This window comes from Opisthocomus hoazin, chromosome 12, assembly GCF_030867145.1.
Source record: "Opisthocomus hoazin isolate bOpiHoa1 chromosome 12, bOpiHoa1.hap1, whole genome shotgun sequence".
Lineage (NCBI taxonomy): Eukaryota > Metazoa > Chordata > Aves > Opisthocomiformes > Opisthocomidae > Opisthocomus > Opisthocomus hoazin.
The window spans coordinates 6,154,171-6,175,427 of record NC_134425.1 but is presented as its reverse complement, the minus strand read 5'-3'; the positions used below and the strand labels follow the sequence as shown (position 1 = coordinate 6,175,427).

The window sequence follows — 21,257 nt, the reverse complement described above, 5'->3', positions numbered from 1 at the left end:
GCATACTCCCAGCGCTTAGCTTTTGCCTTTCTTAGTAGGGAACTGGAAGGGGGTAACACATCCCTTTACACCCTTGATCTTCGCTCACAGAGTTTCTGAGTGTCAGAAATGCTCAGTTTCTGAGTGTTCATCCTTCAAACTCGCTGCCACCTCCAGTCCTGATATCTGGGTCAATTAAAAACTCATACACTCCTGGAATTTTGCATGAGATTACTTCAGCATTGTCATGAACAGATACTGAACTACTCTCTGTAAGACAATACTGAAAGGAAGTTAAAAAATTGCTATCAGTAGGGTGAATATCCTGACCCTTGGGTAAGGAATATCGTCCTTCTTAGGGGGAAGAGGTGCCTTACATGCCCCAGGACTGTGTGGAAAAATGCAGTAACTGGACTAGACAATAGTATTTGCCTTCACTCGCACTTGCACTCAGCTGTCTTTGGTCCCAAAGGACTGCTTCAGATGCTGAGAACAGTGATAAACTATACTATAACCACACAACTATTTCTCTACTGACAGTCTTGGTATTCTGTATGTGTTTGAGGCTGCAAACAGTGGCATAAATACTAGCCACACATTCAATTTCCACTCCCCATGCAAGAATGCCTATGAAATTAGATCTGCTAAATTTAATACCAGTGGATACCAGTGAAACCAGAGGAACTGTTTTTCAGGATATTCCTGCTTTACATGCTATCACTTGTGAGACTTGAGACTGCGCTAGGTAAAAAAAAAAAAATAAAAACATCCCATTGAGAAACTGAAGATAATAAAATAATCTGCACTATTCTCTATTATCAGATTTTCCTAAAGATGTTCTGAAGTATTGTTCCAGGGATATCAGACATTGCATTTTTGCCATAGTAATACATTTTTATATATGTGCTGGTATTACAACTGATTTTAAAATGACGCCGTTCATTATTGGTACCTGACTACTTTCTACTTAAAATGCCTTTATGCTGAAATGATCTAAATCTTTTTGGTCAGCCATCAAGCTCATTGGACGGTAAATCTTGAAAAACCTCGGTAGTTTATTAATATTTCACCAGTAAAGCAGCTTTTAGGCAAAGCACGTTCCTAAGAAGATGTATACTTAGTAAAATAAGTAACTATACTAAGAGCACAAAAGGCAAACAAATGTTGAGGTGAACATCATGATTTTAGGTTCAGGGTGGCTTCTACTAGGAAACAGGCACACTAGCAGACCTTATGCTTCCGTTGCCTAAGATGGTAACCACTGATGAGCAGTGATGGTTAAATTAGTATGAAAAAGGAGGCTACTGTTACAAGATGTCCCGGTTTTGTTTGTATGTTTGGTTACGAGGAAGCACAGGAGAGGGAGGGCAAACTTGTATAGTGTCTGGCTGCACTGCAGCTGGTGTAATCAGCTGGCGGGCTGGCCTGTTCTCTGCCGCAAACTGCAGCCTAGCATCAGGATGCACTTACAGCCCAGCTGTGTCTGTGTAGACCTTGACTGGATTTTTAGTACTGTCAGTTGACATATTCCAGCATCCCTTTGCTTCAATTGCTTCTAAACATCATTTCAGTTATGATGAGCCACATCTCGCAGGCGTTAAGTACGTGCTCAAACAGCAAATAAAAGGGAGAAGTTGCCAGAGGCATGGCAGGTAGGTGGGCATTTGCCGAACAGAATCTAACAAGAAAAGGATCATGAGCAGGAGGAGGATTCTCCATTTTACGTGCAAACACCATTCTTAAAATTTCTCAACCTGTGCCATCAGCTTTCTTCGGCTTAAACACGTTACAATTTAAAAAAAAATAAAATTAAACCGAGGAATCAAAATCAAATGTTAAATTAACAAAATAAAATAGTTTCATAAAGTGAAATGTCTGTTCAAAGGACTTTTTCGAGGTTTTGCTATCTTGCCTGAATATATCTTTTTTTTTTTTTTTTGACGTAACAAGGTACTTAAAAGCCTCAAAACAGAAGAGGTCTGTAATAAAAATTAACTAAAATACTACATACTCCTCCCCTTCGAAGTCCACTAGAACAAATTCCGACAGCTCGGAGCACGACACGTTTAATTAAAGACCTAAAAGTATTTTTGTTATCAACACGCCTCGATGCCGAATCGAGATAAGGAGATTTCCCTGAGGCCAGCTGGCAGGTCAGCCGCGGCGTCGCGATTACAAATCTGCGCCCTCGGTTCCTGACCCTGTGCCGATTCCTGGGGCTCTAACTACGGTCCCCTCAGCAGTACGCGGGGGGACTTTGGGGTCCAAGGTAGCGACTCAACATTTCCATCGTGTCACGCTGTAAATACGTTCAGTGCTACGAAACCTCAGCGAACGAGAACCACTCCACAGTTTCGCAAATAAACGGAAAGCCATCGCCTCGCTTCTCCCGGCCACTCGGCCTGTGCCTGTAAGCCCTCTGTACCGCCTTAAGCTCTTGCCCTTTGAGGACACGACTCACCGGCTTAAGGCAGACCGGCACCCAGGCGCTACTGACCGCTGCTGACAGGCCTCCGCCCCACCACGCCTCCGGGCGGGCCGAGCGCTCACTCGCGGAGGTGCGCGCTGACCGCGGCCGATGCCCGCCGGGCCCTCCCGCTCGCCGCCTGCGGTTGCAGTCGCTCCTCCGGGAGCCCAGGCGGCGGTGGCGGCCCGGCTGTGCCAGCGCGGCCGCTTCCACCGCTCAAGATGAACTCGCGGCTGCGGCACTGGAGGGAAGCGGCCACGCTGCTGCTGGCGGCGGGCGCGCCGGCGCGGCTGCCGCGCTCGCCGCTCGGCTCCTTTGACTATGAGCTGTTGCTGCTGCAGCGGAGCCCCCGCAGCGGCTTCATGCCCGGCGCCCACGTCTTCCCGGGGGGCCTGGTGGAGGCGGCGGATTTCTCCGCCGACTGGCTGGGGCTGCTGCCCGCCTCGCCTCACTGCGGGCTGGGCTTCGTCAGGCCGCCGCCTCTCGGCAGCAGCCGGGCCCCGCTCTTCGCCGCCGCCCGGGAGCGGCTGGGCTCGCCGCTGCCGGGGGAAGTCGCCTTCCGCATCTGCGCGATCAGAGAAGCTTTCGAGGAGGCGGGAATCCTGCTGCTGGTGCCGGGGCGCGGGCCGGCGGCGGGCAGCGGCCCGGCCCCCCCGCTGCCCGCGGAGCGCTTGCCCCCCGCCGCGGAGCTGAGCGAGTGGCGGCGCCGGGTGCAGGAAGACCCGGCCTGCTTCTTGCAGCTGTGCCGGCACCTGGGCTGCGTCCCCAACATTTGGGCGCTTAAGGAGTGGAGCAACTGGCTGACCCCCGTGGCCAAGGCTGAAGGCGGCGGCCGGCGCTATGACACCGCTTTCTACCTGTGCTGCCTGGAGAAGCGGCCGCCCCGCACCTCGCAGGACGACCGAGAGGTGACGGCCTTCCGGGTAAGAGCGCGGCCGCTGGCCCGTTTCCAGTACAGGCTGGGGGAAAGGGCGATTAGATAGATGGTCGTCCAAAGGTCCAGCTCTCCGGCCGGCCTGATGACGCTCCCTTATGGTGTGAGAAAAGGAAAGGGAGTGTTCATGCCCGTGGTAACCCTCTCCGTTGTACACCTTCCGATCAGTAACCCCGCTGCCCCCTTTGATCAGTCGTGCAGCTGTAACCGCTGGCAGAGGAGAGTGTTTCTTGGAGGTCGTTTTACATGAAGTTTTGTGGCATAGGATGTGCATCACGTCAGATCGTTTTCACCTTGAATTACCCTTCAAAAGTGGAAGCCAAGTAGTCACTTTTTATACATTCGTTTGTGCGGTATCCGTGGAGCGCTGCCATCGTGCCCTCAACAGTCAGCACACCCGGAGAGATCCGTGCGGTATGTAGAGAGCATTCCAGGGCTCCAAGAGTAAGATTTTTGTAATTTTTGTCTTTTGTAGTTACTTGGAATATTTTAAGTAACATACAAACTTGTTGAAATAGTGTATTATTAAAGCAATTTTAGAGCTATGTTGATTTTTTGCCCCCCCCCCCCTTTTTTTTTTTAATTGGAGGGGTAAGAGAGCAAAAAACAAAGAAGCTTCTTAAAAGACATATCAGGGTCAGGTCCGTAAGTCTTATAAGTTTTTCTAGAATTCTGAGAAGTCTGAGAGCAGGTTAGAAGCCAGTGAGAAACCAGACAGTTCCATTAAAGTTTACCTGATTAATTTGTTATTATTGATGTTTCTATTTATTTATTCTTTGAGCATATTGCTACAGAAATGTAAGTGTACCTGAGATTTTATCTTCAAGAGTTCATGTTTGTTACGATTTTGTTAGTAACAGAATAAAATCTGTTTATGCACACTTTTACATTATTTACCACGAGATGAAATGAAGATTACAAATAGTTTAAACATACAGAACACCACAGTGTTTAAGTATGAATAGCTGGGTGTTCCTGCTCTTACAACAACGTGTACAGGAAGCAGATGTTTAGAGGTACTTTTAATTCTTGAACCATAAGTAGCAACCTCTGTTAACTGAGTTCACGTTGAGTTTAAGGTTTGCTGTTGGTTTCAGTAGACTTTCAGTTAGGCCCCTAAAACCAGTCTCAATTTTAGTTCCCAAACTTGGCATGCCTATCTAGAATAAAAACTTGTTTATTTTTATAGGAAAAGAATAATTTTTATAGACTGCTTTTATTACATTTTTTTAAAATTTTAACAATTTGTTGTTGTTTTTCGTATTGTTTATAGGTTTTTTGTTGTGTTCAGAAAACAACTGTTTCAAGCTCTTTTTCTGTAGAGACTGCCTTGCTAATAGGTTTTCAAGTTACTGATACTTTCTATTTGCTGATGAAACTATTATTTCAAGACTAGTTTTCCTCTTACAGTGGTCGTCACCTCCAGAAGCCATTGAATGCTTTAAATGTCAAGAAATACGGTTTGCTCCACCACAGTTCTATGAATTGTGTCGGCTGTGTAACTTCTCTTCACTGCATGAGTTACACAAGTTCAGCTCTGATCGTGCTCTAGAGGGATGTGAGCGCTGGATGTCTGTAATATTAACTGCTTCAGATGGCTACATTCAGCTGTTGCCAGGTAAGAAAACAGATGAAGGTTCTTTTAAATCTAAAAACGCTTGGGAATTGATACATACTTAAGCCACATGACATAAACCAGTCTATAACTGTAAGGAAAATATTATTTTATAATATTTATAAGTAAAATATTATTAAGTTACTGCATGTTTTTCCTACTGTTTGGCTCCCTTCTTTGATACAGTTCATAATGGCTACTGTCAGAGAAAAGCTACTGAATCAGACATACAGCATAGTTATTTCGGTGCTTACTCATAATCTTATTGTCTCATATGGTTGCCATTACTATGTTTATTTATGAACAAATTCTAGCATTTCAGCTTTTTTTTAATATGAAGGATGTATCAAAACTCCTATTTAGTCCTTTTCACTGGTAATTCTCATTTACTTCAGTTACCTGTTTGTAAAGGCAAGTGGATCAAGCATAGCTGCAGTATCCGTCTTCACGATTGTAGTGATAGGGCAGTGATCTAACAAGATACACTAATTCACTTTCCTCCTGCCCTTTTTCCTACTGAAGTCTCTCTCATTTCATAATCACATATATTTTTGCCTTCTCCTTAAGAAAAGCTGCCTCTACTATTTATTATTTTCTGCTTTTTTAGTTTGCTTTTCATTATGCTTTCTCCTGTCTTTTTTGTGTCCCAAGTGACCTCTAGAATTTCTGTATTTGTGGTATATTAGCACTCTTGCACAAGAGTAACATGCATTTATATGGCAAAACAGTTTTCTTCAACAAAACAAAAGAAAGTAACAGTTTCTATTTTTAGTCCTACTGTAGCCTGTGTTTATACACTTGGAAAAGTATTTGTCTTGTTCTCCACCTATTACATAAACTCCTGTCTGACCGGGCTGTGATTATACCATACTAGTATTATCAGGAACAGTGGAACATTCAAATCCACACCAGAAATGTGCACTGCACTGTCACTGACAGATACTTCATAAATTTATGGCTATATCTTTAAATCTGAAGATGTTTAGAGGCAATTTACTTTTGTATTGTGAAATACATTCCTACTGAGTTTCATGTCCTGATAAATATTTAAAAATTGCTAGCGTCACTCAATCAAAAAGCTGAAAAATAAGGTAGTCAATGTGTAATTAAAACTTTTTTCCTGCCCCCAGGAGATGACTTATACCCAGAAGATCCAGATTATACGGGAGAGAAGAAAACAGTAATGTCAACAGATAAGAAGGTTGAAGATCTTATGAAAGAGGGTAGTGTATTTCACAGGATAGTAATAAAAAACATCAACAATCTTGCTGTCTATGTTAATATTCAACCAAAATACAAACATATGAATCCATTGATGATAAATACTGGTTGTTCAGATTACAGTAGCAGATTATAATACCTGTTTGGTTTAAAGCTAGAAAACTTTTAATTACGTACATATTCACTACGATTTTGGTCCTTTCTAACTATTGCCGAATAGTCAGGAAAATACTCCTTTGCCCTGCCAAAGCATTTTGTCTGTGTGTAGTTTGAGATTTATGCGTACCTAATTATTTGAGTCTTTAAATAAGCACAGTTTTGCCAATTACTATGTTCAGAGGCTACTGAATATTTAACATAACCATCAACTTAATTATTGATCAACTTAAATGCAATTTGATGGTAATTATACTGAGCCATTACTACCTTATTCTGCTTATACGCTAGTTGCAGAATATACTGCAACGCTGGTCTGTTGGGTCACGCAGGTCTTCTCACCAAAAATTTAAGTATGTATAATGCTCTGAACAAGTATGTATTGAGTTGAAGAATTCTTTTACTGTGCTTCCAAGAGTTATCCATTAAGACAACTGTAATGTGTGTCTAGGAATGAATGAAATCTCACATTTTGTATCTTCTGACATCTCCCAGTCTATTCTGTCTATCATTTTTGGGAAAACCGGTATAAATGTGTATATCTAGATAAGCCAAAACTCACTGTTTAAAAAAATTAATATAATGTTAATATTCAATATACCCAAATTCTTTCTACTAATGGTAATCTATTCAAACCTTTACAATTCTCAAAGGTAGAGATAATTTAGACAGAGTCATGTATCAGATTGAGTGCATTCTCAACATTAATTTTATTCATGATAATTTTTATGTTCAAGTTGTTAGCAATTTAAAAAAATAGAGAAATAAATTGTTTGGCTCCAAAAAGATACCAACAACTTCAGGGAATAACATATTACCTTGGAAACACCCACTTCAGTATTTCAACATTCCACATTTTGCTTTGCAACTACTTTACTGAATGTATCTGAGATCTAAGAACTTCAGAGAAAGGATTGCTGCTTGCTTTTTGCTTTGGATTTTTGTTTGTTTGGTTTTGTCTTTTTTGTGCAGTAAGTGGAGCAAATGTAGCAGTGATGTAAATTCTTTATCTGGAAGAAGAATGAAGGATGATTTGAGATTAGCCAGTAAAGTTATTCAGAAAGCTTTGTTTCAGCATTTGTTCTGTACTTCAATTAAAATCTTCTGCAATATTTTAATTAAATTGTGTTGGTTTGTAGTATTCATTTGGATTGGAAAGAAAAATGTGTGTCTCCCTTCTCTCTGAACATGCTCAGAACGTTCTTGGTTTTGCAGACCTTGTTGAAATTTGTATACCTCTGCTAAACATGAATCATGTGAAGCAGTATATTATGTATACTATATATTATGCAGTATAGTATCTCCTTTGGAATATTCTGGCTAACTCTTCTGAACATGAAGATAACAGGAAAATTAAGGAAACATAGAGCAGAGGAAGCAAAGAAAGTACTCTATATTGCTCTCTTACAGCTTTTGGAGATGAACACTGGCCACTGTAGTACGAAGAAGACCAGGTAAAGGCACACTTATGATCATATTTGTGGTGTCTACAGTAACAAATATCTTGGCTTCAAAATTATTCAGTTATTTATTCATAATGGGCAAAGTAATCTGAGCAATTGCTAGGCTGTTTTACAAGTGAAGACGAGAAGATACACAAATCTAACAACATACAGCACTGATAAAGATGCGGTTTTGGTTGGGCTCTCTTTTCCACCTCTGTGTAGAACTAAGATTCCTGATCTTGAGCTGGTAGACAGTAATGCAGCAAATGAAGGTTATTCTGTCAGCCCACAAACGAGGGACAGAGAAACACTTGAAAAACTATTTCTATTTGATTGTTGTTGTGTGGCAACAATGGTAAACTATTCTGTTCCTGCAGACAGAAGCTTAAAAAAAAATAGCCTAGCTGTGATAATTACTAATAACATCATAGAATAGTTTGAGTAGGAAGGGACCTTTGAAAAATCATTTAATCCATCACCCCTGACAGGGCAGGGACATCTTTCACTAGATCAGGTTGCTCAAAGCCTCGTGTAACCTGGCCTTGAATACTTCCAGTGATGAACATCCTCAACTTTTCTGGGTAACCTGTGCCTGTATCTCACCACTCTCACTGTAAAAAATGTCTTCCGTATATCCAATCTAAATCTACTCTCTTTCAGTTTAAAACCATTACTCCTTGTACAGTCAGTAGAGGCCCTGGTTCCGTAGTTCCCAGGGTCCTCTTTTTTACTTTTCAAAAATGGGTGTGATATTCCTTGTTCTCCAATTGCTGGGGACTTGCCTGACTGCCACGACTTTTCAAATATGATGGAGAGTCGCTTAGCAACTGCATCTGCCAGTTCCCTCATGACCCTGGGATGCATTTCATCAGGTCCCATGGATTTGTCTATGTTCAGGTTCCTCAGATGGTCTCGAACTTGGTCTTCTCCTGCAACGGAGGAGACTTTATTCCCCCAGTCCCTGCCTTGAGGTTCAGGGACTTGAGAATTGTGGAAGAGTGAGTGCGAGTGAAAACTAAGGTCAACTGTTGAGTACCTTAGCCTCCACCATGTGGGTTGTCACTAGATCTCCCATCTTATTTATCGGGGGGCGTGGGGGTGTATACATTTTCTTAAGTCTTCCTTTTCTGATCAATGTACCTGTAGGACCCCTCATTATTATTCTTCACATCCCTTGCCAAATTCAGCTCTGGATGCGCCTTAGCTCTCCTGATCCCATTCCTATACACCCAGGCAGCATGCCTATATTCTTCCCTATGGATATGTATTCCTGCTCCCAGTGCCTATGCATTTCTTTCTTGCACTTCAGCTTTACCAGAAGGTCCTTACTCAGCTATGATGGTCTCCTGCCCTCCTTGCCTGATTTCTTACATAGGGGAATCAGCAGCTTTTGTATTTTAAGAAAAACATACTTAAAGAGCTGCCACCTTTCTTCTGCTGCTTTATCACTGAGGGCAGTTTCCCAGGGCCTCCCATTCACTAGTTCCTTAAAAAACTGAAAGTTTTTACTCTCTCAAAATTCAGGGTCTTCATTTTGCTCTTCATCTGGCCCATATTCCTTGAGATCATTACTTCAAATATACAAAATACATTATATATATAAACATGAAAAACAGACATTATGTAATCTGCAACTGCTTTGATTTTGCAGTATAGTCTTTCATAGTTGCTGGAGAGCTTCCTTGATGATTTTTTTATTGTTTTGTACCTTACGGTTGTTCTACCAGTTTACTTTTGTGGTAGAAAATAGCTATTAGGAGAAAGTATTTTTAGGAAAGAAATCAATCAGCAACCTAGACACAGGTTAGATTCTTACAGAAGTTTCTACACACCTGCGTGTAACCTGTATGTTATGCCTTTAATATTCTTAATTCTAAAGTTTTGTTGTGTGTCAAAACCGGTTAGTTTAACACTAAATGCATAGCTTAAGTGAACAGTCTGCCTCTCCATCTTTGACAGTCCCCTGTAACTTTTTTTTCCCCACCCACAACAGCAAAATGGTCCAGTAGGGGGAGCTTGAAGGCCAAAAGACAAAAAAAGTGACAAAAAATAACCAAGAGTAACAAAAATATACTATTTTACATAGCAAGTGATGACAATCGTTAAGTGCAAGCATAAATGGCTTAGAATATACACACAGTAAATATCTTTTAATATTAAGTTTAAAATATTGATGATTAAAACTGTGGTTTCAAAATATTGAGCCACTCAAAGTATGGGATTCTACCCAAAGAGATGGGCTTTGTTTCCCAGCTGTATGTCTCATACTCTTCTCTTGGGTTGGCACCTTGTCTGTACACCCTTGCACAAAACTAAATCAGGCCTGAAACACTTTTTTTAAAAAAAAAAAGCCTGAATGGAAAGGGTAGTATACAACAGAGTGTATTAAAAAAAAATAATTTTAAAAAGTAGCTGCTGTACGACACAGCTTGAGATGCAAGAGTGAAGTAACATTTTCTTCCAGGCCTAAACGCTGTGGGACATTTACAACACCTGTTTTCTGTTGTGAATACGTTTGTATTTAAGTACCATAGCTGAACTCCAATAAGGAAGCGGCAGGTGCTCTTCCTCCCCACCTACCTAATCTTACACACCTTTCACCAACACACTCCACTTCAGACTTTGCAGCCTCTGGGAGAAACGCATGCCGCAGAAACCCTGCCTGCCACCCCCTCACGGTGCCGGACGCGACCCCGCCTCCGGGAGACGCTGCCAGGCGAACTGCCCCAGCCCGCTGCCCTCCAGCTGCTGCCCCGCGCTCTCGAGCGGCCCCTTCCCTCCTCAGTCGGAGGCGCCACCGCGCCAGTCTCGGCCACCCCCACCCCCACCCCCCCGCCCGAGGCAGAAGCACTCTCACTTACGGCCCATTTGCCACAGCGATACACTCAAAGAGGCGAGAACGCGCCATTGCACCGCTCTAACGCCGCCCCGACTGCGCGCTCCGCCGCTTCCGCCAACAGCCCCGTGTCGCCTCAGCGGGAGGCGACCCGCGGGCGGCAAACGCGCCACGCGGGCCCGAGGGCGCGCGCCGCCTGACTGACGCGCGCACCCTGGCCCGAACTGCGCGTGCGCACTGGGGCGGTGTCGGAGGCGGAGTGCGGGTCACTTCTGGAAGCTTCTGAAGTGAGCGGGACAGAGTTTGTGTTGAGATGTGTTTGGGCCCTGATGGCTGCGATCCTGTTGGCGACTAAGGTTAGGGGGTTTGCTTTTAAGTGTAAGAGCGTGGAACCAAGGCAGAATATGAAGGAAGCTGTGGGTGTGGGATAAAGCAAAAAACATAGTTTCTTAACAAGTTTTGAGCTTTTGCTGCGCTCCTCTCTACTTACCCTGTGTTATTGGAAGTGGGTTTTTTACGTGGGGTAAGGCTGGCTAGAGGGAGAGAGGCTGGGATAGCGAGTTGGCTGTTTTTTGTGGGAATGTTTGCGTCAGGCTTGTGTGGCTGGAGGGGCTTCCTTTTACCGTCTGTTGCGTTCTTCTCCAGGCAGCAGTCTGGGGTGAGGGGTTTAGGACCTCTTGCATCTTTACAAGGTAATATTCTTAGTACTGGATGTGGGATTTGAGTAAGCATTTGTATTTTTATTCTCAATAACAAGGTGGGCATGGTGTTAGGAATATATTAAGAGAACTAGCCTTTTATATGGGTGCACTTTATCCTTGATATTTTGATAGGCCATTTATTGGTTTTGCACTTCTCAGACTGAGAGATTAGGAGAGGTTATTTATGCGTCTCACGTGTAATTCATGAAATAAAAGTGTGTATTTTTGAAGTGTTGAAGGCAGCACCGTGTATCTTACATTATAGTGCAGTGTTAGAGGCTGAAGTGTGACCTGGATGGTATGCTTGTATCATATGTTGTTAGGTAAAACTTCTTAGATAGTTTCAGCTGTTTCATTGTAATGTCAAGCTGTGAATAATTAGTGCTATCTCTTAGCAAGGCACATTGTTAATTGTGACCACAGTGTAGCTGCATTGTTTCTTATTTACCACTGACGTGTTCAACACTGGCGTTGGAAATGGAAGGCTGTGTTTTGACTTTCCTTTGGTGAAACATTTAATTAGGCACCTATGCTAGACACTCCCATTGATGATACTGTGATGTGCTGGTAAATGAAATGCAATCTACTTCAGTCTGTAGGTAGTTTATTATTCTATTGCAATTCCTAGGTGTGATATGCACTCTTGCAGGTGAATGTAATGTGAAATACTGGTAAAAATCTCTGTTATGTTAAGATTGTTTGCTTAGGTTGGGACTCAGATTCTTTTGTGTTAGTGTTTGGGGTTTTTTAAAATAGTGTAAGCCTTTCCTTCTGGTATTTCTGTCTACTTGGTTGTATAGATAGGTTGTAGCAGCAGTTGTCTTCAATCAGCCTATTTCTGTTGGCCTTTGAATGTAAGATAAGCAGCTATATACTGGAAATAAGTTGAGAATAACAGGTATGATTTGGTGTACAAAAAATTGATGTGTCTGTACATAAATAAGCGTGGATGGCAAATCTGAATTAGGCTTTAACATAGTCTCTCATTAAGAAAGCTGGTTTGAATCCTTTGAGATGTGTAAATTAGTTGCCTAGACTAAAACTCTTGAGACAAGTACTAAAAATCTATAGGCTTGCTTTAGGTGCGTGCTCATTAGATACGCTTCAAAACAAATTATGGCTTTAAAAATAGTTAATCAAACATTTGTTGTTCTTTTACAGTAGTGCTGAGGGAAGACTCTCGCTGAGAAATATGGAAGTCTTGCTGTTAGAGGTATGCTGGCTTTCTTTGAAGTCTAAAGCATTGCTGTTTTTATTTTAGTGCAACTCTCTGGAAGTAAGATATACAAATAAGATGATGCCTCTATATATCCATTCAGCAGCACTTTTGTACATGTGTGGTGTCGTATGTGGATTACATATGTTTTGTCACTTCTTTTAGGTGTTTATATTGGTTTAGTCTCAAAGAGGTCAGTAGGGATGCAGCTAAAATCTAGAATGGAAGATGTGCAACATAGAGTGTAGTATAGTACTAAATTCTGTTGATTTCCACAAGAGATCATGGGAAAATAGTTTTCCCAGAATACAGCCCAGAGAGCTGACCCCAGCTGAGTGAAGGGATATTCCATACAATATGATGTCATGCTCAGCAGTAAAAGCGGCAGGGAAGGAGGAGGAAAGGGAGATGTCTGAGGTTATCAGATTTGTGTTCCCAAGCCAGTGTTATGTGTGATGAAGCTCTGTTTTCCTGGAAGTGGCTTAACATCTGTCTGCCAGTGGGAAACAGTGAATGCATTCTGTATTTTGCTTTCCTTGCACGCACAGCTTTTGCTTTAGCTGTTGAGCTGTTTTTATATCAACCCGTGAGTTTTCTCACTTTTACCCTGACAGTTCTCTCAAACATCCCACTGCAGGGGAGCGAGGGAGCAGCTATGTGGTGTTTAACTGCCTGCTGGGATTAACCCACAACAACTGGGAACCCAGATCACCTGAAAGACTGGGATATAAAGGTTTACAAAGGCTGAGCATAAAGCTATGACCCCATTTTAAAGAAATGGACTGTCTTGTAGACTCTCTGAGCACGAAGGGTAGTCCATTGGTGGGGTTTGTTTTGTGTTTGGGGGGTTTTATACATAGTTCTTGAAGACAATATGGAAGTAAAAACCTTTGTCTTTGCACTTCACCCACTGTTTGGTTTAACCAGCTTTTTAGATGTTGCTACTACCTTTTAGACTATACATGCCATAAATTGCAGTGCTGAAGAGACTTGCAAGCTAAGAAGTCATTCAATGAACTGATGATCTGAAGTTGAAACATGTTTTGCTTGCTAATGTTCTGTATGCTAAATATCAGTCCCCATAATTTTTAAGGCACCTCACTAAAGATTAAGTTTTATTTTTACATTTGTTGCTCACATATTCTTAAAAACATCATACCATTTTTAGCAGCAGTTAATAGTATTTGTAATTGTTATCTACCTTTTGCCCCAGATTGAAGATCCAGGTTGCTTTTGGGTTACTATGAAAGGATGTGGGCCTTACGTAGTTGATGAAATGGAATATAAAAACCTGAATGCTGAAATGAATCAGTTCTATGACAAATCATATAAAGATGTAGATGGAGTAAAACCACTAACCATAGAAGAAGGCCAGGTAAAATCATTGCTATATTATGTAGACAGAAATAATCTATTACTTGCAGTGTTTTTGGGGTGAAGTATGCAAGATATGCATTAATCTTTTTATTTTTTGATATTGCTATGTAAAGAAGTAGATAATGGCATCTATAAGGGTTATGTCTTCTTATCTGTAAACTTCATAACTACATAAGCTGCAATGCTTGCGTTTTAAAAAGAAAATTGGGGGCTGTATAATGAATACTATAGTCTTGCCTCTAAAAAAACCTGAACGTATTTCGCTCCATTTACAAGAACCTGCTATCTTGTTCCTTCTTTTTCAGATTTGTGTGGTTTTCAGTGAGGAACTCAAATGCTGGTGTAGAGCGATTATAAAGTCAATCATGTACTGTACAGATCATTATCAAACAGAATGTTTTCTTGTGGATTATGCCAAATACATTTTTGTTAAATCAAATGAGTAAGTATTTGGATTTTTTGACACTGTCATTGAAATGTATTTGTTAGGTAATGCATAGAAACATTATAAATACTTATTTAGATTGATAGTGGCAAGGCTTTGGTTTAATGGAGGTGTGGGTTGGGTCCCCAAGAGACTGGCAGCCGTATGACAGGCCCGAGCAAGTGTGGATGCAAACCAGTCTGTTTTGTGAATTTTTAAAGATGCTTTCTATTGGAGGTTTAGTTTTTTTAAAGATCTGAAGTGGGAATAATGGCAGTTTGTTACCACTGAAATGTGTGGTTGCCAGTTAACATTACTTATATATACTTTCCTCTCTTATTAAGTGATTATATACTAAAAAATTACAACCGGTCAGGATTGTTCAAAAAGCATATGTGGAAGCAGGGTTTCACTTGCTGAACCAGCTTTTAACATCTGTATACAAATGTATGGATTTTTTTTCTACTGCAGTTTAGCTTGTTATTTTTCTAAGAGTTGATGGTGTGTCTTGGCATGGTGTAAAATAGGTGAGTTTTCATGGGTTCTCAGTATTTAATAAAACCACTGTGAGACCTGCTGTTTCTAAAATCTTGAAAAACATGTTTTAAAAAATAACTGTTCCAGTTCCTAGGTAGTAGATTTAAAATTCATTTATTTAATAATATATGCAACATTGACTACAAGAAGCTTTACCCTTTTTTTTTTTGATAGTATTCCACAAATTGAGAAAGCTTATTTTAAATATTTTACAGTAATCTGAAGTCATGTTTTTAAATGGAATGTTGTTGTATTGGAAAACTACTTGACAATGCTCTGAGTTTAAATTATGTTCAAATAGAAGTAAATGTGTGATTCACTGCTTTTTCATTGTAAAATAAAAATTTGAACAAAAGTAATAAATATACAGATCTTAAAAGCTTGTAATATACGGTGTCTTGCTGGTTATTAAAAAATCTCTGACCAAACTAAGCATAAAGGATAAGATTAACACTCTGGTGATAGCTTTATGAAAAATAAATTCTATTTGGGAAAATGAGTACAAATGCAAATTAGTCTATTTATTATTTTTCGTTCTTGCGGATATTAATCATACCTGGTTTCTCACACAGAAGTAGTAATTGCAAAATGGAATACACAGTGCCAGGTGATATGTGGTAATATGATGGCTAAATATGATGAAAAGGCTTCAGACTATAGTGGCATAGGATCAGAAAGATTTCGGTACATAGTAGGTATGTTCATATCTGGAGCAAATCTATTCACTGATTGCTCCTGGTAGCACCTCTGTTGGAGAGGAAAATAAAACGATGGTTCCAGGATGTTTCACAGTGGGAGCCAAACTTCTGGAAGAACTGTGTTGTCGGATGCAGGGTAGTGGAAGGATGTGTATGAGAGCAGTGACTTCGGGAGAATAATATCTGCTCTGTAAAATGAGATAATTTCTGCGTTTTTTTAAGCATTCGAGTTGCATTGGAAGCATTTATGCAGATCCCATATAGAGCAAAAAGGTGTAGACTGTATCGCACAAAGCCAGTGACGTTGCGTATCGACTTTTTTGAAGGTACTGCAAAAATAGTGTAAGTAGAGTTTAATAAATGTATTCTGTTCGTATATTTTGTAAGTGTGAAGTTTTATTGCAGAATTTTTTTTTTAGAAGAGGTTATGTTCCAAGAAGAACATAGGATATCAGATTTGGGAAACTTTCTGTTTCAGAGGAGCAGTTAAACAAATCTGCTGTCTTAATGATTTGGGTGTTACTATTCACCTGTTCGAACGTTTTGGTATTTATTTTAAAACCTTCGAAATTTTAGACAAGTCTCTGGCAGTTCTTGTCCTTTGTCTGTCATCCCAGAGCTGTGTTTCTTGATTCTTAGCACATGATCTTCTTTACTAACCTGTCCTTATGTGCTGTTTCTTACAGGTGCTCCTCCTACTCATGATGCCTGTTTTTTTTTTTCTTTTGAGGTGTTTACATGCTTAGCTGAACTGAAGTTCTATAGTTGTTTATAGGTAGCTTTGTTTTTCCCCATTCTGTCTTTTTTTCTTTACATATTTTGGATTCCTGTTGTGGTTTCCTTATATTCATGTCACTTTTTTTCTCACTGAACTTTTGAAGGACTCGGATAAGGTTTTCATTGGGATCTGGTAGTAAAGAAAAATGTTTTTTGTATCCTTGAGTTCTAGGATGCTATTGTCAAAGGTCCTGCCAACTTGAGAGGGACATGGTTAGATCACTGGGGAATGCAGCTCCACAGCAAGAAAGCTGCTTTGGTTTGTGTCATTAAAGAATATTCAAAACTACATGTGGTCAAGCAGTCTATTTTTTATATACTCTTGTTTGGAAGAGGAGAATAGTATTTGACTTCCAATATTCCAGCAGAACAAATGTTGGCCTATTTTGGGTAGGAATATCATACGTCTTGAGTGGGCCATCGTTGTGAGTGATGGAAATAGTAGTAGAGTGTCATATTTTGTTTACGGTGGTGTTCATTTGATTCTTTTTTTATTGTATTCTGAAAGTTGCCAAAGACTTTAGAGAGTGAACTTGATTTTCTGACTACAGACCTTTCAGTCTTCAGCATTTCAATGTTTGTGAAGTGCTTGTTCAAAATTGCTGAGCACCTATTGGATTAGTATGTTCAGCCAGTGGATTCTTGCTTTATTTTTGGTTATTCTGTTTTGTTTCTGACCATCGTATTATGTTTGATGTAAGCCATCATACCTTGACAAAGCAATATCCAGTAATTTTTGATGAGTTCATTTCATTAACCGACGAGTTGCGTTCTAGGTAGTAAGATTCTGCTCATGTGTCTAGTTTGTGCAGTTCTTAAGGTTTGGCAGGACTTGAAATAATTTCTTTACATGCATCCAAGTTTTTTTCCAAAATTGCCATTTGAATTTTTCATGTGGGATAATTGATTGTGTTTATTTTCCTAGACCAGCCAAAAGATGGGATAGTGCTGCGACTCGGTATTTTCAAAACCTTCTCAAAGGTAAATAAAATATCCTGCCAAAATCATAATTAGTACTTCTATTTTGGGAAAAATAAACTGTTAGAGATATGTAGTGCTTATGTTTAGAATGTTGTATGTTAAAAATAAAGAGAAAGGAGCTACATGAGGTTTTTTGTATGGGCTGAGAGAGGCAAAAATATTTGTGGAGCTGCATCTTAAGTATTGCAGGCTTCGATGCTGCATAGATTTTGATAGTTGGCTAGATGGTATCTGGTACTTCAACAGGCTAAATAAGGTAGCACTCATGTAACATTTGTTTTAAACAGCATATCCTTTCTGTGTAATTAGCTTAAATCTTTGAAGCGTCATCACAGCTGTATTTTTGTAGTTTGGTACAGAGGTGGCAAGATCTAGCTTAGGAGTTTACCCTTTCAGCTGTTATTTGACAAAGATGTAAGCACCAGCTTAAGAGTCTCTTTGTTACAGTTGTTAAGAAATAGATTGAGCTCCAGGTAGTTATTTAGTAAGTTAGATTGCTTTTTTTCCAGTTGGTTCTTATCCTTTCCCATGTTTGGTGTTTCAGTAGGTCATCCAGACTTCTCATATCAGGTCTGCTGTTTTGGTATGAGACAGCTTTTGGTCTGACTAGAAAAGCAGGTCTTTACTGAGATTTTCTAATCTCCTTGCTTACCTGCTTCTACCTGAACAACTACCTACCTGCTTGCTCACAAGTATAAAAAACTCCTTGTAAAGGGTATTTGGGGAGGAGGGGATGAGTTGTATGAAAGCAGTAAAGGGTCTTTCAGCTGATAATTTCACACACTAACTGGGACATAGCACTGATTTACTTTTGATTTTTTCCACACATCTTGAGTGTAACTGCAAAATAAAGGTTAGTAGGAAGCAATGATAAATCAAATTTAATTATTTAATTTCATAGATGTTCCCAGAGTGTACTATAAGTAGTAATACATACTTTTTTTAATTGTTAACACATCATTAGTGTGTGTAGAAGTGCTTCAGAATTTACTAACGGACATTTATCAGCTATGTCTGCTTGAATTAAGACATTAACCAAGCTAAACAAATGTGCAAATGTAACTTGTTTCAAGAAAAGTAAATATCAGGTTTGGAAAGTATGTGCTTGTACTGCAGATTATCAGAGACTTGTTTGTATGGAGAGGTCATTAATCTGCTTGGGCTCTCCATCTTCCTTCAAAGGCTAAGGACAACTTCATTTTTGTAACTCTTTATTGCCTCGTTACTTTCTTGTTTCATTTAGAAGTTACTACATTTGTTCTAGATTCTCTAAAGAAATAGGTTACACATCTAATTGTGATCTCTATTTTTGTTTGTCTCTGAAAACAGAAGTGAAAAATAGAGATAATTTGATAAAGATTTAATGTTTTCATTTGTTCTTGTGTTTGTTACTACATTTAGCGACTACCCATATGAAAGCCAAGTTATGTGCTGTAGAAGATAACATATTTGATGTTTATCTTTATGTGACAATAAAGGATGAAAAGGTAAGATTCTTTTAGATCTACAAACCTGTTCATGTGCTTTGTTATGTAAGTTACAACTTTGCAATTAGTTCAAGATGGAAAAGTATTACTTGGAAGTGAGTTTTGGAATTTCTGTCAGATACAGTAAAAGTTAAATCATAAGTTTATCAGAGGTTTTGTTTTGTATTTCTGTTGCTTGTAAGCTTCTGGAGGAATTACAAGAGGCAGAAAGTCCATTTTTCTTTGTCAGCCTCTTTTTGGAAGGTATTGACAAGCAAGTGAAGTCCAGCAAGTGCTTCAAGTGGACAGCTATGTGAATTATTTAGTGCACTTTACACCTGTTTGTGGTATCATACTTGAAGATGTTTGAATAAGGCAGTTGCATAGTATTGCAAAAAATACAGAACGTGCTTTTGCATAAGACTGAGTCCTCAAACCTTTGGAAAAAAACCTAGTTCCACTTGCCAAAATGCGTAACTTGCAGTAAGTCTCTGCTGTAGCTAGTGTCACACTTCGGTGGCTGTATGGTAGACACAAATAAATTTATTTGAATACCGCTTCTACTTGGGAGTGTTCTGCTGAGGATTTTAACACTGGAGCTGTGGTCTTTGCTATAGACAGTAACTTCAAAGGTGCATATTGGTTTGAAACTCTTCTGTGAGTGGAGAATCCCAGTTGGCAATAGTGTCACTAATCTCTGAGCCAATGGAAGTTATGAAGGTTCAGGTTTAGTATTACTTTTTTCTGCCAGATTTTGATGCACGCTGAATCAAAAAGAAATCAACCAGCTTGTCTTACTAACAGGTTTGTTTTTTTAATTTTTAGGGCCCATAGAAAAAGTTAATTGAGTACAGAATTTTAGGCAGAAAGATGAAACTGACAACTAGTTAGTACCTGTTAGAGAACATACAGGAAGATATGACTGACTTTCCTATTCTGGAGTTAATATTCTTCAGAAAGCATTCACTGACACTATGAATGTCTTACTGCTGTTTTTTAAAGCTTCAAAGAACTTCTAAACAAGTATGTGGTGGTGATTGCTTGTTGATACTGGTCAATAAAGATCTTGGTTTTTTAGGTATGTGTTAATGATGATCTTGTCTCAAAGAACTTTGCTCATTTTGAGGAGGCTAAGGAGAATACATGGGGTTCTGCAAATTATCAGGAGAACCAAACATCATTGAATATTGAGTCTCTTCCAGTGAAAAGCGTTAATCCTGCACGTGCTTTCAGGCCAGTGCTCTTTCAGGAGAAGATATCAACAAATCTTGAAACAGGTGGGAACTGTGTGTGTCGGAGACAATCATACATGCAATGCATCATGTGTCTTTAACTGGTTATATTGGATGTGAACCTGCTGACTCAGTTCGAATCCAACAATTGGATCAAATGGTATCCTTCTAAAAATGTTGCTTATGTATCAGACTTTACAAAGACCAATCAAATCATCAGGTTCAGGAATAACGGAAAGCTTTTTGTACTATGTAAGGCACAGGAAGGCTGTGGGTGAGTTACATGGGTATTTGTTGATACGCTTAATAGCATTAGATATTCTTGAAATTTCTTCTGGCATTGATCAATGATGCATTACTGCTTTGAGTTTGGAGGGATTTATTTGAACAGAGGCAACTTTAGTGTTTGTCATGAGTTGTCTCATTTATAGCGAGTCAAGTTTTACTTTTTAAAAGTGTGCAACTTGCCATCCTTGTTCACTCAGTTCATCTGCATAGTTATCTTTGTGTAAATGTAACTACTTTGTTGGTTGTCCTTTTTGCCATTAGGAAACAATGCAAGCAACTAAAGTCAGTGGCAACCCACTTTAAATAGAAGTACTGGATTTTATGTGTTTAGATAATCAGAAATTTGTTTCTGCCTTTTTTTTACTTATCTTTCTAGGTCTTGCAGTTTCCAGTTCCTTTCAAAGGTCAAGCACAGATCTAAATGAAAGTACTGCGTGTGTAAGTATTATTTTTTTGTATTAAATAGTTGAAATATTGTAAACATACGTAGGACAGATTAGGAATACTGTAGTCGTCTAGCTTGTTCTTCTATGTAATGTAGATCTGGGGGACTGTACTAATGCTTGATATAGTTAAAAAAGAACATTCTACTTCAGTTTCTTTTTTAAATTGCAGAAAATAACAACAAAAAAAGTACTACAGTCCTTGAAAACATTGTGTTTCCATTTGCGCTTTTTTGCTATAGTTTTGTGAAGATGATAGCTGTCTACACTACACAATTTTCTGAATGTATGAAAATGTAATGTTTCCCTGAAAACAAAAGAGTCCTTATGCTAAACATTGTGGCATCTCTCCTTATTTGTTGTCTAATACTTTAAATGTCTAGTCTGGTTTCTTGCTATTTTCTCTATTCTTGCTTGCTGTTCTTTTCTGAAACATTTTCACACCATCAGTGCTCATTCTTGAG

General features: G+C 39.6%; 3 protein-coding genes across 12 annotated transcripts in view; 2 read left to right on the top strand and 1 right to left on the bottom strand.

Moving 5' to 3' along the window:
* ANKRD27 (ankyrin repeat domain 27) overlaps positions 1-10,777 on the bottom strand; it is a 69,219-nt gene extending 58,442 nt beyond the window's left edge. The window contains exon 1 of one of the 2 annotated variants that reach the window (XM_075433963.1): positions 10,679-10,777. In XM_075433963.1, coding sequence (XP_075290078.1) covers positions 10,679-10,685 — 7 coding nt within the window. In that variant the 5' untranslated portion in view covers positions 10,686-10,777. Of the gene's footprint in view, positions 1-2,440; positions 2,695-10,678 lie in introns of those variants that run through there. The other variant, XM_075433967.1, reaches the window with a different exon arrangement.
* Positions 2,571-7,495, top strand: NUDT19 (nudix hydrolase 19). Its single transcript, XM_009945390.2, has 3 exons — positions 2,571-3,369; positions 4,791-4,998; positions 6,126-7,495. The coding sequence occupies exons 1-3, from the start codon at positions 2,668-2,670 to the stop codon at positions 6,350-6,352; spliced, it is 1,137 nt and encodes a 378-aa protein (XP_009943692.2). The 5' UTR covers positions 2,571-2,667; the 3' UTR covers positions 6,353-7,495.
* A 147-nt stretch (positions 10,778-10,924) lies between the features above and the next one.
* Positions 10,925-21,257, top strand: part of TDRD12 (tudor domain containing 12) — a 91,640-nt gene continuing 81,307 nt past the window's right edge. For 8 of the 9 annotated variants that reach the window (XM_075434174.1, XM_075434173.1, XM_075434171.1 and 5 more), the window contains exons 1-9: positions 10,925-11,009; positions 12,516-12,567; positions 13,784-13,945; positions 14,253-14,389; positions 15,829-15,948; positions 17,309-17,364; positions 18,766-18,851; positions 19,909-20,107; positions 20,727-20,788. In XM_075434174.1, the coding sequence (XP_075290289.1) occupies positions 12,547-12,567; positions 13,784-13,945; positions 14,253-14,389; positions 15,829-15,948; positions 17,309-17,364; positions 18,766-18,851; positions 19,909-20,107; positions 20,727-20,788 (843 nt within the window). In that variant the 5' untranslated portion in view covers positions 10,925-11,009; positions 12,516-12,546. Of the gene's footprint in view, positions 11,010-12,515; positions 12,568-13,783; positions 13,946-14,252; positions 14,390-15,828; positions 15,949-17,308; positions 17,365-18,765; positions 18,852-19,908; positions 20,108-20,726; positions 20,789-21,257 lie in introns of those variants that run through there. The other variant, XM_075434178.1, reaches the window with a different exon arrangement.